This window comes from Falco rusticolus, chromosome 2, assembly GCF_015220075.1.
Source record: "Falco rusticolus isolate bFalRus1 chromosome 2, bFalRus1.pri, whole genome shotgun sequence".
Taxonomy (NCBI): domain Eukaryota; kingdom Metazoa; phylum Chordata; class Aves; order Falconiformes; family Falconidae; genus Falco; species Falco rusticolus.
This window is the reverse complement of record NC_051188.1, coordinates 94,120,211-94,138,272: the sequence shown is the minus strand read 5'-3', so window position 1 is coordinate 94,138,272 and position 18,062 is coordinate 94,120,211. Positions and strand designations below refer to the sequence as shown.

General features: G+C 37.9%; 2 protein-coding genes across 16 annotated transcripts in view; one reads left to right on the top strand and one right to left on the bottom strand.

The window, feature by feature from the left end:
• Window positions 1–434: 434 nt before the first annotated feature.
• Window positions 435–5,399, bottom strand: TRAPPC2 (trafficking protein particle complex 2). 5 transcript variants are annotated; one of them, XM_037377440.1, is made up of 6 exons: window positions 5,300–5,399; window positions 4,550–4,659; window positions 3,365–3,509; window positions 2,530–2,615; window positions 1,724–1,838; window positions 435–1,586 (listed from the first exon to the last, which is right to left on the bottom strand). In XM_037377440.1, the coding sequence occupies exons 2-5, from the start codon at window positions 4,640–4,642 to the stop codon at window positions 1,740–1,742; spliced, it is 423 nt and encodes a 140-aa protein (XP_037233337.1). In that variant the 5' UTR covers window positions 4,643–4,659; window positions 5,300–5,399; the 3' UTR covers window positions 435–1,586; window positions 1,724–1,739. The 5 variants fall into 5 exon arrangements, with proteins under 5 accessions (XP_037233337.1, XP_037233333.1, XP_037233336.1 ...); XM_037377436.1 differs by having other exon boundaries at window positions 435–1,838; XM_037377439.1 differs by having other exon boundaries at window positions 435–1,838; window positions 5,331–5,353.
• OFD1 (OFD1 centriole and centriolar satellite protein) overlaps window positions 5,385–18,062 on the top strand; it is a 36,523-nt gene continuing 23,845 nt past the window's right edge. For 5 of the 11 annotated variants that reach the window (XR_005102650.1, XR_005102651.1, XM_037377414.1 and 2 more), the window contains exons 1-11: window positions 5,385–5,488; window positions 5,736–5,837; window positions 6,006–6,086; window positions 8,409–8,609; window positions 9,464–9,532; window positions 9,617–9,644; window positions 10,433–10,540; window positions 11,265–11,401; window positions 13,491–13,664; window positions 15,664–15,770; window positions 16,677–16,796. Coding sequence is in view for 9 of the 11 variants with exons in the window: in XM_037377414.1 (XP_037233311.1) it covers window positions 5,742–5,837; window positions 6,006–6,086; window positions 8,409–8,609; window positions 9,464–9,532; window positions 9,617–9,644; window positions 10,433–10,540; window positions 11,265–11,401; window positions 13,491–13,664; window positions 15,664–15,770; window positions 16,677–16,796 (1,121 nt within the window). In the remaining 2 variants the exon portion in view is untranslated. The other 6 variants (XM_037377417.1, XM_037377415.1, XM_037377412.1 and 3 more) reach the window with 5 other exon arrangements.

The window sequence follows — 18,062 nt, the reverse complement described above, 5'->3', positions numbered from 1 at the left end:
GTGCTGGCAGAAAATAATAGAATTATCAAAACCCCCACATTTTCTAGAAGTGGAAACTCAGTACAGATCCTTCTTTGCCACAACTTGTATCAAAATCATGTATATGATTATTTAACATAAGTATTACCTCAGTATATCTTAACTGTTGGTATTTTTCTAACCCTCAACTGGGGAGGAGGCAGAAAACAGTGTAACAGCTCCGACTTAATGGCTCTTTATCATACGAATAAGAATGCTTTACCTCAGATGTGTTTCTGTTGCTTTCATGTATACAGCAGGGAAAAAAACCAACCCAAACCAGTGATTTATGTAAGATTACACAACATTACCAAATGCTGTACAATGCAGTTTTTATGAAATAATACTACAAAGACAACTATTCCCATCTTCACTTGCCACACCACCACCAAAGGTAGCCTTACACTCAACAGGCATCCATATGCATCATTCCATGTTTTATTTAAGGTAAATATTGCAACCTTCATATAACGTCCTTCTCCTCTTTAAATATTTTACAGTGACAGTTTAGCAGTAAGTGCAAATTACAAAGAAATAATGACTGACTATACATTTAAAACACATATGTGTGGTCCCTTTAATTATACAGACTATACAAAATGTACTTCCTAGAACAGCATGCCACTTCCTTTGGAAATTGCTTTTCAGGTATCAAAAAAAAATATGTCCAAGAAGATAGCTTATACAGATTACTTAAAAAGTTGTGAAGCCAACCAAAATGTTAGGTACATATATGCCCAATGACCCATTTAAAAATTACTATGTTGGAATAGTAAGTTTTACAAAAGTGTCCCTAACCACATTTTACAATGGAATAGCCACACAGGCCAAATAATGCCTTTCTGAAACCTCAACAACTAGAGTTTCGTGGTTCAAAGATCCTACCCTAAATATACTTTCAGAAAGAAAATTTCAGCATTTACAGAGATAACGTAAAGAAGTAGGTTTAAACGTGTACATTTAGGTGTTTGGGGGTTGGTTTTCTCTGTGAATAGAATTAAAGTCAGGGCAGACACAGCTGTTCTGGTCTACATTGATTTAATTGATGTGACTGCAGCTGAACACATTGCACTAAACATCTGGTAAATTTGAAATGTTAAGCTTTAAAACATGAAGGTTTTTTCTCAAAACTTCTTGAAATACTGAAGACAGAGCTCTGCTGATACATCCGCTTTTCTTTTTATTGAACAGTTCGTAATACACACATTACAAAATATATATATATATAGACCTGATTTAATACTACGAAGAGTAAGTTTAGCCTAGCTAGTCTGCAGAGCAACTTCTAGCAGAGGACACTTAAGCAGAAATAACAAAATTACCACTTAGGCCAAACAGTCAAGAACTCCCTTGTGCTCACATTAAATCACATGACCGGAGATGTCTTTTGCCTTTAGATCCAATTTCCTCCCACCCTGTATGAGGTTCACGTTCTGCATATGCATTGACACCCACATGTCTTGGTTTGTACCTATTTAGGTCCTGATTTTTAAACTTAGTTTTCATAGCACATAAAAGGAAACTTCTTCAGATACACGTTTTAACCAGAGAAGCTTGGCTGTTCTTATCTGTATCAGGAAAAAAAAAAATAAGCTGCCTCAGCATCCAATTTGACAGTCTTCAGAAGATGAGTATCAAACATGCTGAGAACTAACCAGAAGGACTACAGTTCAAATGATCAGGAAAGTATGGGAGAAGCACTCACTCAGGAATTTATTTATTCAGCTTAAAAGGTGTTTCTTCCCAAGGAACTGTACTTTCCTTTCAAAGGCACTGGATCGAATAGGAGAATTGAGTTCATAAAATGGATTCATTGCAAACTGAGGAAAGAAGAAAAACTCATCAATAAACACAACACCCAGTACTAGAAAATGTTACTTAGATGACAGCCACTATTAGCTTTCAGCCTATTTAGTGCCACTTCAGCAGACGGAGCTCCTAAACGGTCACTTGCTTTCCAGGCTTTGCATTTGCCCCAAATATGTGCACAGCCATCCCCTAGTACCACCTCTGCAAGACAAATCCACGATAACAATGGTGGAAATTTCTCTTTTGGAAATTATCATCATTTGAGTACCCGCAGAAGGCCAAGATGGCAATCCTAATCAATGGTTGTGGTTGCCCCATCACACAAGCAGCACCACCGCCCCATTAGAACATAGGCTACTTGCTCTGAGAGCGAAGCCCTTTGACCAGGTTTCTGTACAACAGTCCTCTGCTTTCATTATTGCCATCAATGACCCAATACTGCCCCGAAATCACTAGACTACAATGAAGAGTAAATTCTGAAAGAGCACAGTTTATAGCAATTTAGAAAAAAATGTATTCTGTTTAATGGAAAACACAGTCTTCATGTCACACATTATCAACTCTGGCTCCTGTGGACTGCATGGGTGCTTCTCCACTTACACAAGCCCCCATGACAAAACATGCCAATACAGGCAGGCCTGAGCATGGACAGAGCACACACTTAAAAGTAATGCAGTGAGACCGTAAGTAGTGGGTTCTTACCTTTATATACAGGTCATATACATCATTGAAGAAGTTCTTAATTCCATCTTCTTGCCTTACATCATGAAGCATTATAAATCTCATATGTAAAGCAATTAAGGACAATTTAACTTTTACAAAGAAGAGAGACATTTAATGTATCCCGAGATAAACATTTACACCTAATTCTGCTTATACTTTAAACGTGTAGCTGTATGTGAAACAGCAGTGACTTTATAGGAGGAAGCATTTAAAGCACTGAAATTTAGAAAGCATTATATTTAAAAATTCCCCTATTTGAAAATAATCACCTCTATTCAAGATCATTCTTTTTCAAGCTATAAAATTCTGATTGTGGATGACACTCGGCACCTTTGCTGTATAACCCTGAAGTTAAAATGACATTCAATGTTACTTGCCACATACGACAACTGATGCACAACAAACATTTCTAGGATTACCTGTAGATAAGATCAAGCCTTGACATTGCATTTTCAAGACGGGTGCAGTTGACACCAAGCATGTTTATCCCTGCTTCTCCTCTCTAGCACTATCAAAATGATGGGAACAGAGAATCATGTAAGTTTGCTCGGATCCCCTTGTACCTCTTTCCTGTACTCCATGCTTCATTAAGCTACTTCAGCTCCCCCAAAAGGAAAAATCCACCTCTCCAATTGGTCCCAGTTTTAAACTGCTGCTGTGCCTCCCAAATTCATCCCGAAGCTGGTGACTCTCTAACAATAATAGTGGTGAATAGCCGTAGAAATCTGTTCCAAACTCATTTTATCTAACTTGTCCGTTTCTGGCAAAAGGCTTTCCCTATATAAATACAAGGAAAGAAAAGAGGGAAGGATATGTCCAGCTGTGACAAAGGCAGAAACAAACCATTCGTTAAACTTGTCCACAGTCTTCAGATACATGTTGTTAGAAAGCCACATGTTCTCATCTACTAGGTCAAGAGCAGCATGGGCAATGAACTGGTTGAGATGGCGATGATCATCCTATTGTATTTCAAGAAGACAGAGGATTAGTAATTCAGTGAAAGGACTGAAATACAAACAATAATTTGCTCAAGCTGCTAAACAACTAGTGCTCAAGTTATGTAGTTATATACACACTTCTTTTCTGCCACATACCTGCCATCCTTCAGTGCACATCACATTTAGGTTCTCTCTTAGGAGAAAATTTAGTACTTCAACCTCATTCAGATGAGAAGCTTACCCGAGCCAAGTTACTTCCATTAGCAGAATGCAGAAAATTAATGTTTCCACTATCTGACACATCCTCACATGCACTACGTCCAGTCTAACTAGCCTCATTTATGATCTTTCATGGGACACTATTCCAAATACAGACGACACCATGCTGTTCAGATCAGTGACAGCATAAAATTCCATTTCTGGTCCATGCACAGATCCACACACTTTTATTCTGAAGTCCATTTTTTCTCTGATGTAATATCACAATGGACAGATTTATTATTTTTCCACTGGAAACACAACTTTATGAGTAGTCTTATATTCCTCACATTTTAAAATTTGTATTTATCAATACAAGTTTTAAACCTTTCTTACTTAAAAGCAAGTATGACTACTGAAGATGTTAAATAGTAAGATTTTTTTATAGCATAAAAAATAAAGGACTGAATAGAGCTTTCAAATGTATGTTCCTTACTTTAATTTGTTACTGTATACAAGCGCTTTAAAATAGAGAATGGCATTAAGTAGCATTAAGTAATGAACAGCTATTATAAAAGCTCTGCACACTAAGAGCAATGAATAAAGCATGACTAGCACATAAATTCTTCACCATACAGCATGAAATACTTAAGGAAATCATGTTTTACGAAGAACTAGTATGACCTGGCAAAGAATTTTTAAGACACTCAGGAACTCCCTATGACAAAGTGAAAACCCAGAAAACAAGAGATACTAGTAACGTCTTTAACAACATGCTGGTCATGCTTCTAATACACTGTAAAATTACAAAAGAAAATGTACCGTAATTACACCACAGGAGTATCACAGGGGGAAAAACACACCTTGGACTCTACTTTTCCAGGAGGCAGAAATTCCATTTCAAATATGGGATTGTCGTGATGCCCGACTATCACAAAGTAGAAACTTCCAGACATTCTTCAAAACGATGCTCCTGACAAGACAAGACTGACATGCTGATTGATTCCAGATATAAACCCTTAACCTGTGTGAAAGCACTCCTCAAAATCAGCCAACAGCTTCCCAGTCACACAGGCTACAGAGCGATAAACGCTTCCTTAGGTACGCACATTTATATTCAAACAGGGGGGAAACAGCCTTAGAAAGTGGAACACCTGGAAATGAACCCAGTTATTAGAATTTTCAAACGCTAACTCTAGAAGCCACCGACGATTTACCCCCAACAGCCCTGCCAGTGGCTGGGCCGGCCACGGTCGCACACAGCGCGCCCCTCCGCCGCCGGGCCTCCCCTGCCGCCCGGGGCCTGCCGACAGGCAGCGGGAAGCGGGCGGGTCGCAGATGGCGGGCACCGACCCCTCGCACACAGCGGGTGTGGGACAGTCCCGCGGTCCGGCTCCAAGCCCGGGGACTCCAGCGTTCCCGGCGGGAGCGAACCCCCCCGCCGCGCTCCGGGGCCCGCCCGGGCTCCCGCCGACCCCCAGCGCACGGCCCGGGCTGCGGCTGCCGGGAAGGGCCGAGCGCCGCCGGGGCTGCCCGCGCAGAGGGGGGAGGGAGGGGGGAGGGGGGAGGGGGGAGGGGGGTGTGTGTGCGCGCCCGCGGGGCCCGCCGCCTACCCCGGCCCGCCAGCTCTCCCACCGCCCCCACCGGCCGCCCGGAACCGCTCCTCTCCGCCCGCCCCGCATCCGGCGCCGCCGTGACGCCACAGCAGCCGCCGCGAGCCGTGCCGGAGCCGGTGCCCTGCAGCGCCGCAGCCCGGCCCCGCTCCCCCAGCCTGGCGGCGCGGGAACGCCCGCCGCTCTCAGGCAGGAACCGGAGGGTCGAGGCGCAGCGCCCAGGCGCGGCCCGGGGCCGGGGCCTGCCGCCCGCCCGGTGGGTCGGTGGGGGGTGGGGGGAGGCTGCCCCGGCAGCGCCTGGGCCTGCGTGAGGGGGAGGCCGGGGCAGCCGTGGGCGCTGGCCGTCTCGCTGGCCGTGGGGCGAGCTCCGAGTCAGTAATGCCCCCCCTCCCCTTTTTCTCCCCTTTTTTCCCCCCTTTCCCCCCCGGTGTTGTAGGGCAGGATGGCTTCGGCTGAAGGGGAGGCGCTGTCCCAGGATGAACTCCGGAAAAGGCTCTATCAGACTTTTAAGAACCGAGGTGTACTGGACACACTTAAGGTTGTGCTTTATTTTTAGAAGGTTCACTGTACTACTTAGCACTGAAAGCAGTGAAAGTCACGCTGAATAAATGTGTTTCCCACTCTCCCCAAACGTAGAATTTTTGCCACAGCCTAATTCGTATTCAGCTTCTTTTTTTCTTTTGCTTTTTTTTTTTTTTTTCGCCAGATACAAGGTTCTAAACGGAAGTACTTTTCATTGTGGATTAGTCTCGGAGTCTTTTCCAGGAAGATTAAAGGCCTATATCAGGTGTTCAAAAATTTCCATGCTTGAGAAAAAAGTCAAGCAAGGAAGAGGAATAAATGAGAATGTGGGATTGGAAAGGATCTCTTAGATCATGAAGTTTATTACCTACTATAAATCAGGACGCTATGTGAATTAACCTCTTTAAATATTCCAGTTCTGTTTTAAAACTATTTGAGCTGTTTTCTCCTTGCCTGCTCATTCAGGAGAACATCTTAGAATATCGTTAAGAGTGAAACCTTGTTCTGATTTCTAGCCTGGGTTTATTTATGGTTGTTCGGGGCTTTCTTCTTGTATTGAAAGTATCCTTAAGTTTAAGTAGCTTTTCTCCCGTTGATTTATTGGCAGCAGTGTTCTGTTTTACAGTGCTAAGCAAGTCAAGGTGCGGTAGTCTCACTGGTGGTTACCCCAGTAGTCCTCTGCATCACTTTGAAGTCTTTCCCATCATGATTGTTGTGAGCTTTCCAGGCAAAGTTTAGAGTGGCATTAACTCTTCCCTATTTTTGTAGGAACGTCTGTGGAAGGCTGCGTATATCTCTTTTCAGGCATTTTGCTTTTACAGTGCTAGTCATTGTTTGATTTACACATCCACACCTTGCTTTTCCCAATCAATAAATCCCTTGTGTTATAGCAGCAATTAGTTATCGGACCTTAAATGCTGAAAAGTTGTACTTCATGCAGTTTCAGTTTTGCTAGTCTTTAAACATCATATGATTACATTTTTTATGACATCTTGATCTTTCTATGCTTCTACACTCATCCTTATGTCACCAGCAAATTTTTTTAGCTCCTGCCTTTTATGTGAAATTCAGTAATGTTAAAAAAAAAATAAAGCCCAAGATCTATATTTTAGGAATACCGTTGATAATCTTATGGCCAAGAATTCCCTGTGCAGGACAACTTGTTTCTCCCTCAGTGATTTTCATACAAAGCTTACAATGCTTGAACCATTTCTTGTCTTGTTTGACTTAACTAATAATCTGTCAGGTAGTTTGCTATTGAAGTCCATTTTTCTGCTTTGTTTTGATTGTCTAGAAGATTATACATTGTATTAAATATTTCATAGCTTTTCTGAGCTGAAGAGTTAATAGAGTTGGGTTTCTTATGATAGGATTCTTATGGATTACATCTTCTAATGAGAATACTCTCAACTGTCCTGTGGACTTACCTGACTGCCTCCGCTAGCAAGAGGCAGAGGGAATCTGGAACTACAGATTTGCTGGATAGCCAGCATGTAATAACTGATTTCTGCCTTCCTTTCCCATACTAGGGACAGGGATTTAGCCCTGTGTTTTCCACCTGGACTTTGTCACGAGATGTATAAAATGTTGCTGGTCTTGGTTGTTTTGGAGATGTCATCTCTGTCAAAGTTGGTTGAAACTGGACAAGTGCAGAAATTAATAAGGAAAACACTTTTTCAGTTGTCTCTGTTTTGTTGTCAGCCTACTTTCTGTAGAAAGTTATGCTAAAATATCAGGCTAGTTTGATGATCTAGCTTTGTTAAGTTCCAGTAAGTATTTCTTCCCATTTCTGGTAACATGCTACTTCTTGAATCGGCTTTGCCCACTGTTGCATACCTGCAGTGGAAAGCCTGAAACACTATTTCTGTTGTGGTCTTGTAGTATGGTATAAATGATTTGTATGATTATATAATGAAAGTCATTATTTCGTCTTTTTACAGGAGGGAGACTTTCTGATTTTAGGTTACTTTTTTTTTTCCCTCTATTCTAACTCATAGAATGCAAATAAATAATAAAAAAGAATGCCATTTAGTTATTATTAGTTCCTGTAGGCTTTTTTTGATTAGTACTCTTCGCTTCCCTACAAAATAACTGTTATTAATGAAACTGAATTTCCTGTTTATTTTCTCATCTGCTTTTGTGATGCCATTGGCAGTTTCTTGATATGAGACTTAGAAGACTAGTGAGTTTTTAAAGTACACCTGAAATTGAGGCCACATCAGGCAGTCTTTATTTAAGCCAGAGGGAAGGAGAACAGGAAAGCAGTAATCTAAAAATGAAGCTGGAGGTACTAGAGTGGAGTTTATGTGAGTTCTTGACTGAGAACAGTACTTCTTTTCAGTCCTACGTAGATTTCATGCATCTTGAGAAAATGTCAGAGACCACTGTAGCCACCGTAGAGTGTTTTGAAGAAAGGCAGCATCCCAAGCACTCTTCTAAATTTTGCCAAAGTTAGTCTTCCCATTTCTGTCATGTAGGTTCTAATAGAACATGTACAAATAAAACGAGACTCCCCGTGAATTTTGAAAAATAGAAACTCTAACTGAATAACATGTAAACTGATAATATAGTGTCTTTTCTTTATCAGACACAGCTCCGAAACCAGCTAATCCATGAACTAATGCACCCAATTTTAAGTGGAGAGCTTCAGCCACTGGCTGTTCCAAGTGATGACAGTTCACTTTTGATCACAGCTTCCAACAGCTTGGTGGCAGAACATCTACAGAGATGTGGCTATGAGTATTCACTTTCTGTTTTCTTTCCAGAAAGTGGATTAGAGAAAAAGAAGGTAAGTTCAGTAATTCACCTCTTCTAAGAATTCTAGGAGCTTTGTTTTCTGGGGGTTGTCATATTCTAGCAGAATTGAAAAAAAACCCGTTTTGTGATAGTGAAATACAAACACAAGTACAACTTCTGATCATCTCCATCAAAGTTTTCATTATTCAGGGCCATTTTCATGGGTACTTAAAATTTGGCAATAAGCTGGTGATGATGTTCTGCAAATCCATGGCACAAGCCTATTAACCTTGCCCTTGTTTCACCGATAGCCACAGCCTGACGTGACCATTTGTGAGGCTGTGTGGCAGAGCACTTGGGGAACTGATCCCAGGTAAAGCTAGCCTCTTGTTTGGCTGTTCAGTTCCCTGGAAGTGTTGTTCACGGTCAGCGTAAGCTGTTCTAACTACAAGCTGTGACTGAAAAGGGCAGTCCTTGCCCTCTCCTTGTTTCTGCTCTGTAGGTGATAGGGTAAAGTTGTTTCTAACTGAAAATTAAGATTTTTGACCTGGTGAGTAGTTAGTTGTTATCTGGGTTAGTGAGCTTTTCTGATTTGTATGATAAAACAAGAAAAGAGGCAAGCAAAGGAGCAAGAGCACGTGTCCAGGGTGGGGAGAAAGTAAAACGCTTTTCACAGCTTCAGTTGGTCATGAAACTATGTGCAGGCTGCTGTATGTCTTAGGTAGTGGAGATAAGAAAATGTAGTACTAGAACAGCAGACCTCTAAAAATGGTTTTACAAAGCAATAAATAGATCTTTCATGAATGAAAAACATTCTACAACTGTAAAATCGTGCCTATTACATATTTGAAATTATTTTAAATTAGTTAACCTTTTCTAACATCTTTTTTTTTTTCCTGCCCAAAGCTGTGGACTATGCAAGATCTTCTTCAATTAATGAGGATCAATCCAAAATCCAGTCTTTACAAATCACTGGTAAAGTTATTTTTATTTTGAAAATAAGCTTTAATTACAGTGGTCATAAAATAGACTGGCTAAAATATCTTTTATTTCTTACAGACTTCGGGAATTCAGAAGGAAAATAAAGGTACAAGTTGTTTACGTATAGCGTAGACGAGAATAATTGTGTCAGTTTAATTTTTATTAAGATGTGAGCTATAGAAATTCCAATTTCTTGAGTGTATGTTGGTGTGGAATGACATGGATTCAGTCAGATTTTGAAACTTGCCGTACAGTGGGATGATGAATGTTATATTTCAGGATTATCCAATTCCTATTTGTGGTGTGGATTAAGTGTTAACATTCACCTCCTAAATAAATGACATCAGAAATATGAAAAACATCTGTAATCAGGTATTAAACATAATGGTCTTTGGAAGCTTTTCAGGCTAACTTTGGCAAACTAAGATTTTGGGTTGTGTTTATAACTGACTTAGTTTACATAATGTACTTCAAAAACTAGTTAAAGATTTAATTGACTTTCCATTGGTTTATATAAGAAATAATTTTTATGTCTGCATGATGAAACTTAGCTATATTATATAGCCTAAAGTAGCTTGATCTTCAGAAACTCCTAGTGCCTAATGACCTCATAATTGAAGTAGTAATAATTTTCTCAAATGACCTTGAAAGTCAAAGAGACAGGCAGACATGGATGGAAGGAAAAGCTGCAAAAGAACAGCTTTTGCAGAATGAGTAGGGCTGGATTATGTTTAAAGTAAAATCTTAATAGTTCGCTAACTGATTTTTACTTAAATACTTAGTTCTTTCTGTAAATTGAGTAAGTTTTCTTGCATAGTGAAAATTGCTTCATGAATTACAGGCACAAATTCAGTTTTGATATGAAATCAGAACTAACTAATTGTATCTTCCTAGGTTTTCTTATGCAGATTTTAATTGGACTTACAGAGCATCATTTAAGTAAGGAAACTCATGAGACAGAAACTCAGACAAACTCGGTGCCTCCTTACAGAGAATCTCTCGGTAAGTGCAACCTCTGCAAGTAAGTCTCCCCAAATACTTTCACACTGGCAAATGGTATGGATTTATAAATTGTATGAATGGTATTCATTCATCACTTACTCAAATGAGCCTAAAGTAATAATAAGTAAAGGTCATACCTATCACTACTCCATTGATTTTCTAACCTTTCTTAAAATAAAGCAAAAGTTCTGTTGTTTGTTTTTTTTTTAATCATCACTCAGATGTTTTCTAAGGCGATTCATGAAGAGCTGTAACGTCTTAGATGGACTGTAAATTTTATGTGCTGAAATATGTTCTGGAAAACATAATGATAAATGCGTACCTTGCTTAACTTTCTATGATGGTGTTTCAGTGAAAGTCAGGCATAGACTGGGAGATCTGCAGTTATAATATGCATTGTATTAGTAATACGAAAACCCTAAAAGTTACATGCAAAAGAAAATGCTTGCTCATCCATAATAAAGAGGATGAATGATAATGTAATCCCACAAATAGTGCCTAAACTGCCAAGGGCCACCTCCTAGGTACATATTGTGTGACATAAAGCTGTTAAATGGCATTTTTGTGTTGCCTCTGCTTTTGTGCCACACAGGTCTTCTATGACAAGGCTATGGAAGTAAACTAAGGAACTTCCTACAGAGAACCTACAGGTTCCTACAGTCTTTGGTAGCATAGCTGTGGTGACTGTTTTCAAATTACGATGCATATGTTGCTCTTTTTATAGCTGAGAAGCTTCAGCTGATTGATGAACAGTTTGCAGGCTCTTATACCCAGCATCAGGAATACGAATCTTTAGAAGTAAAACTTCATGAATATAGAAAAGAAATAGAGAAGCAGCTTCAAGCAGAAATGTATCAAAAGGTATACCTCTGGTCATTAAATTTGACGAAGATATTCGTTACTTTTGACTTTGCATATTACAAACTTTTAATACTTAAGGTAAAATGAAAGAATAGATAGTGAGTTACAACAACCACAAAAGGGTAAATTAATCCAATATCAATGTGTGTATTTTCCATTCCCTGTTTTTGCTAAATGTGCACAGAATGTTAAGCTTTTTATTCTAATGTTAATTTGTAACACAACTTTTTCTTACTTTGACTATCTTAATTTGATAATTTTTTGTTGCATTTTTGATTATTTTATTTTATGGAGAAATTTTTACTCTGCTTAGTCACAATATTAATTTTCCTTCGCAGTTAAGATTTGGAAGCTTGAATGTCAATATAATGCATAGCAACAAAAAGGCATGAATTCCTGCTGTGTAGCTTGACAGATAGTTAATTTTAATACTGATGGAAATTTGCATACTATTGCACAACATTGCACAGAAACAGTAAAATTATATCTGACAATATTATGAATTATTTCTGGGCTTTTTTCTTTCTATAATTGAAGACAACTCTTTTAGAGATTTTTTCCTTCATTTGAGGAATTAAATTATATTTTTTTTGTCACATTATCCATCAATAATTCTTATGTCTGAAAAATGAAGCAGGGAGAATATAGTGCAGTTCATTTAAATATGATGGATTTTTCCTTATAAATTTCTGTAATGATCAACAGTTTATTTGGATAGAAAAAATTAGCTTATATGTAGTTCATTTAAGTATGTTTTTTTTTCATTAATTTCTGTCAAGATCAAGAGTTTGTTTGGATATAAAAACGATAATCTGATAATCGGAATTCTTAGACACACTTTTAAAGGCATTCATCTGCAAATAAACTGAGGAAATCAGTTTAGTCATATATATATTCAGCTAGACAAGAAGGGTGGAGAGTTGAAACTGCCAATGTATTTTACCTTCATTTTTCATTTAGTCTTTATTCCCCAACTGGCGCTGTCTTTTTAGTATGTAAAACATGTTAATTCATGTATTGTTAAGTTTGTTACAGGTTAAGCAAAGCAATTGCAACAAGGAGTAGAAGTGATCTATGTCTGGTTAAGGTTCCAGAGTCGGTTAACTTTACACAGATTCCTTAGCAATATGATGTGGATTACTGTAAGACATTTCTAATCAAATTTGTATATGTGCAAGTGATGCTGTACTGATTCACCATTTCTTTAATTTTTCACTAATTTTATGCCCATAGACCTGAATAGCTTGATCAGACATTCCTACTGTGCTTTTTCCCCTCTTTAACCTTGTTTCCTCCAGTCTCACAATTTTTCTATCATTCTTTTTATTCTTTTGCTCATTTTTCCTCACATTTTTGTCTTGTGCACTTGCTTTCCATTTTCTTCCAAATTTTTATTATTAATCTTTATATCCCTGTTTGTTCTTGTGTATATAGCACTTCACCCATTGTATGGAGACATGGTCCCTATGATTCATCCGTTCAGTTGCAAAATGCTTACTTTCCTGTTTGTACACATTTACTTTTTTTTCCGATTGTGCTAAGAAGGCTGTGAATCAGGACTTTTGTTTCTGTAACCCTCTCTATGTGGAGTTACGAGTTCTGTGGTTTTTTTAATGTTCAGCATTTTTTTTTGATGTCCAGATGAATTTCTGTTGTTTCTGAGCAGCAATTCAGGACGGGTCTGCTTCTGCATTTCTTGCATCACCAGTCAAAAGTGGTTCTTTGGGAAAGGGGCAAGAATAAAGACAGTGTCAGGGGAGGAATTAAAAAGTGTAGCCATTCCTTAATTGCAAGGAGAGTATCACTCCTGCAGTGTGTTTTTCTTCCTAGACCTCTGTTTTGCTCTTGTCTAAAGCTGTTAGTTTTGTCAGAGATCTGCTTTGTGATGCAGATAAATGCGTGAAAACTATGTGAGCCATGCAGACATTCTATGCTGCTAAGATACATTTAGCACAGTAATTTATTTTCATTGAATTATGGTTTCCTAAGAAGAATTTCTAAGTGAAATTTTGAATTGTCTGAGGAGGGATTGTCTTTGTCTATTTGATGATGGCCCTACGTAACCCTCTTTTCCTCCTTTATGTAAAAGCTTGAACATTTTAAAGAAGTTGAAATAGCAAAGATTAAAATGGAGGAGAAAGTGCAGACCCAGAAAGAAATCTCTGAGCTGCGTCATGAGTTAGAGAAGGAACATCAAGCAAAGTCCGAAGCCTTGATTTCTCGTGAAAAGAATGCTATTGAGAGGCTTCAAAAGCAACAAGAGGTGAAGTTCCAAGTATTTTTTTCTTAACCTAGTACAAAATGATTCAGTGAGTTGACTGAACTGTACTTTTTATCTGTGGGAGATTTACCTTCAGATCCTACTTGTCTAATTAGTGGAAACTTCGAATTTACTTTTGATCTCATAAACTGGGCAACGTGTTTAGCAACTGCAAGAATGAGTATGGGTGAATATCTAAGTAGAGCTGGGTAGAAAAGGAACAGTTCTGCAACCTAGGTTTGAAGGATTTAAATGTAATGAATACTTTTAAATCTGTGTAAATAACTTTGCTGAATTCAGATCACTGGGATTTTTTTAACAGAAAGTTAAATGTAGCTTTTAGTTATACTATAATTCTTTCAGTTGTGAAGAATGACTGAACTAAATGGAATGTACAGTCTGTATGTACGTCATTATATGTTGAATATTATCAATAGCCGCTGTCTTTACTGTAAGCTGACATCTTGGTTTATTTCTTTGAACAATTTTTTGTTGATGAGTTACTCCTTTGGGCTGTTAACTCTTGGTGTTTTGCCATAGTAGTAACTGTTACTGCAGCACACAATAATTTGTATATAGTTCTAAATTGCTTCTCCCAATCTCTATCACTTTTAGGTTTTTGGAAGAATAGTTTGCTTGCTGTTCTGTTGCCTGTTTGCCTAGTCGCCCCCCCTGCTGTCAGCAGTAGACCTTCTTACCCAAGTAATAGTCATCCACAAATGCTAACCACATTTTTGCTCTGGTGTGGTGGTTGTTTTGGGTTTTGGTGGGATCTTTTTTGTTTCTCCACCACCCCCCCACCCCACCCCACCCCCACACACCCCGAGAGCACATGGTATTGGTTAACAAAGCAATCTTACAGGTCTATACATAGATTATTATATACCAGTCTCTACTACTTACCTCCTTAAAATCTGAAAATGAAAACATATGACTATGCTATGAATTTCTTTCATGGTTTTGTCCATAGAAGCTTTTAAGAAAACCATCTGTTTTATGCTATCAATCTTCTTTTGTGGCCATGAAATTAATTCAGTAATTTAAAAAAAAAAACAAAACAAGACTACTAGATCAACATAACCTTCAAGTATTGTATATGAGTATTTGGTTGCTCCTGTCGGCTTCTGCACTCACTGAAAAGTATATGCATCATTTACCTGGGGACTCTCTTAACAGAGACCAGAAGTTCTTCTTGGATGAGGTATATTTACATTAAAGGTAGAAGGTCATTTAACCCTTTACTAAAATAACTTTATGCCCAGGAAATATGGCTTGGCAAACGGCTTGTATTTTTATAACAGGAACAGCAGTTAAATCTTTCAGCGCTGTTGAATGCATATGGCTTGCACACTTGGTATGAGCGCCCATACAGCAAAATCAGTTTTCTTCTTAAGCACATATTATTCCTTTGGAGAGAAGTAATTCCTTGTGTGCTTAAGGACAAGAAAAGCTATTTGTTATTACTAAGAAGATACGTGACTTCTGGTATTAGCATGTTCAACAACTTGGAGAATCCCTTTTACAATTTATTTGATTTCTGTAAGTTAAACTGTAAAAACTGAAAGACAGCTGGTTTACTCAGTTTCAGTTCTAAATCATGTTTTACCAGGGAGGTTTGGTACTTTTTTTCCAATTTTGTTTTATGAAGAACATCAAAACTATTATTTATTTCAGAAAGTCAAGTCTTTGAGCATGTTTATTCTGTAATTTTTTAAAAATAATTTTTCCTTTACATAAGTTTTAATCAGTGCTGTTTTGTAGAAGAAAATGTTTACAGGTAGTCAGCAGTGACTCCATCTAAAACATTTTTACTAAGAGTAAAAGAAGAAAGAATTTTTTAAAAATCACAATTGATTCTGGATGTATTTCCAATTGTGAATATTTAAATAATATTTATTGGAGTAAGACCAGTTCCTGAAGATCCTTGAAAGTCTGAACATATTAAACAGTAAATACCTTATAAAGTGTGAAATAAAACTAGAGATAATATTTTGTGATTCAGATAGAAGCAAAGGAAGTATACGCTCAGAGACAAAGTCTACTGAAAGATATTGAAGTCATAAGGACCAGAGAGGCGGAACTGAAGCAAAGAATTGAGGCATTTGAAGTGTAAGTTGCTGAAGCGCATGTACAATGCTAAATGATGCTGTTTGTCCTTTTTCTGGAAAACGTGCTTCAAGGTGTTGCTGCTTCTGTGATGTTGAAATAGATTATGTATCCCAGAAGTCAAGTTTTGCTTTTTGAGCAGCATTATATACTGTCTCTATTAGCAGGGATACCCCATAGAAAAAGACATTTTGTGTTGTTTTCTTTTCTACTTTATCTAACCAAAACAGTGCAGCATCAATTTGGAGGCAAGGAATCGGTGTTTGCTTTGAAGTGCTTAAATTAAAAAAAAAAAAATACCAAACCAAACCCCCCAAACAACCCCAAAACAACACAGTATGTAATACTAACACTCATGAGGCACGTATATGATATTTTGCTTCTTTAGTCCTGGTTTGTTTTTTTTTAAATTATTAATTATTATTTTGAATTGTCCTTAGTAAGATCAGTTTTCTTTGTTTAAATAACTAAACCAAACCATTTTTGGCCAGGATTTCAATGCTACTTAATGTCACTACTTCGTCATCCATTTTTTGTAGCAAAATGAGTATCGTGAACAAAAAATTGGGTTTTTTTTAACAACCCAGCAGAGGGTGCTGATAGAATAGCACACCCAGCAGCATCTCCTCTGAAGCCATTCTGGTGAGGGAAACTGAGCTAGGGTTAACCCAGAATAGCTGCATAATTGATTGGTACTGGATTTTAGGTAGGACAGTTTAGTTTTTGTCAGTTCTCCTTGTTCTTAATGAATTACAATGACAGATTCTGATGATAATTTTAAATTGCTGCAGTGTTCCAGGCAAGCACATTACCCTTTGATCTCTCTAAATGTTATTTAAAAAAAAACCACCAAAACTAAAGTTTTGGCTTTATAACTGGTAATTGTCTGTATATTTATGGATATTTCAGCACTCAGAAAATTCAGGAAGAGAAAAATAAAGCTATTGATGATGCGCTTCGACGTCGTGAGGTTGCTGTGAAGAACATAGAGGAGACATATGACCAAAAGCTTAAGACGGAACTCTTGAAGTAAATTTCTCTTTTGTCTATAACAGGACACATGCAACTTCCTATGAAAACAGAATAATAAATTATATAGGATCTCTTTTAAAAAGTGTAACAAAGCAAGGACTTTGAAAATGTGCAGTCATGTTTTTATCAGCTCGAGTTCTTTACATTATTGCTTAGTTCTTTGCTAGTAAACCAAAATGTTCTGTCAGGTTCAGGAAAACCTTGCAATAGAAAAGATTTTTTTTTAATTATAGGTTATATTATTGTTCTGCTTCAAATTCTGTGTTGTTATCTGGGAAAGATATAAACCTTATGTTTAGACAAGAGGATGTGAAGCAGTGTTAGTGATTTCATTTGACCACAGTTAAAAGAACTGACCATTTTATGAACACAGAAAAGGCGTGGAGGGGAAATTAGAATGAGAGATGTTCTAGGTTTCTTGGAAAAAGGGTGAGAGGTACACTAGCCCACTGTACAGATAGATTGACTCTTACCTTAACTCTTTCCCATTTTTGGAGAGGGATTCTCTGATACAGATCACCCTCTTTTATTGACTACTATCCACTTGAACATGGTTTCAAAGAATTTGCTTAGAAATGCTCTGTGAATATGTAAGACATCATCTGTGACTGCTTTTGAGGTGTTGCAGTGGGTATATCCTAACTTCGCTCTTGTACTTTCTTGGGGTGCCTTGGTCACTTGAAGGGTTACTTGAGATTTCACTGCAGGCGGGTGCTGTCAGCATGTTATGTGTATTCAATAGCGTGAACTGATCTTCCCGTTAGGCATTTAAACCAAATGATTCATGTATCATTACTTTTTATTGCAAGCCAGTGACCAATAAGAATGATCTGTGTTAGTGTGTCTTTATTTGACTTACAGAGGAAAGATGTAAAGAGTAGGTTTTGACAAGAATAATGCCTCAGCTGAAACTGAGTAGATTTGAGGGGTTTGTCAGAGAACAGTGAAATGCAAGTAATTGACCCACCTTGGTATCTTATTTTACTTAATCCGTAACAGCTAGTTACAAATAATTCTTGTAAAGTGCTTTTGGTTCATGAGGAGGAGCAAATTATCTTGAGGGTGAACTGCTGCTTAGCTTATTTTATCATCATACAAAATACTTTAGACTTGCTGAAAATGCTCAGGAGATAAAATCCATGTCCTTTTCTCCAAAATCCTTGCTGAAAAGTATCAAAGAGCTATCATTTCTTATATAGAAATAATGACGCTTGCTAGAAAATGTCTTTTTTATTATTTCTATGGTAAATATTAAATACCATA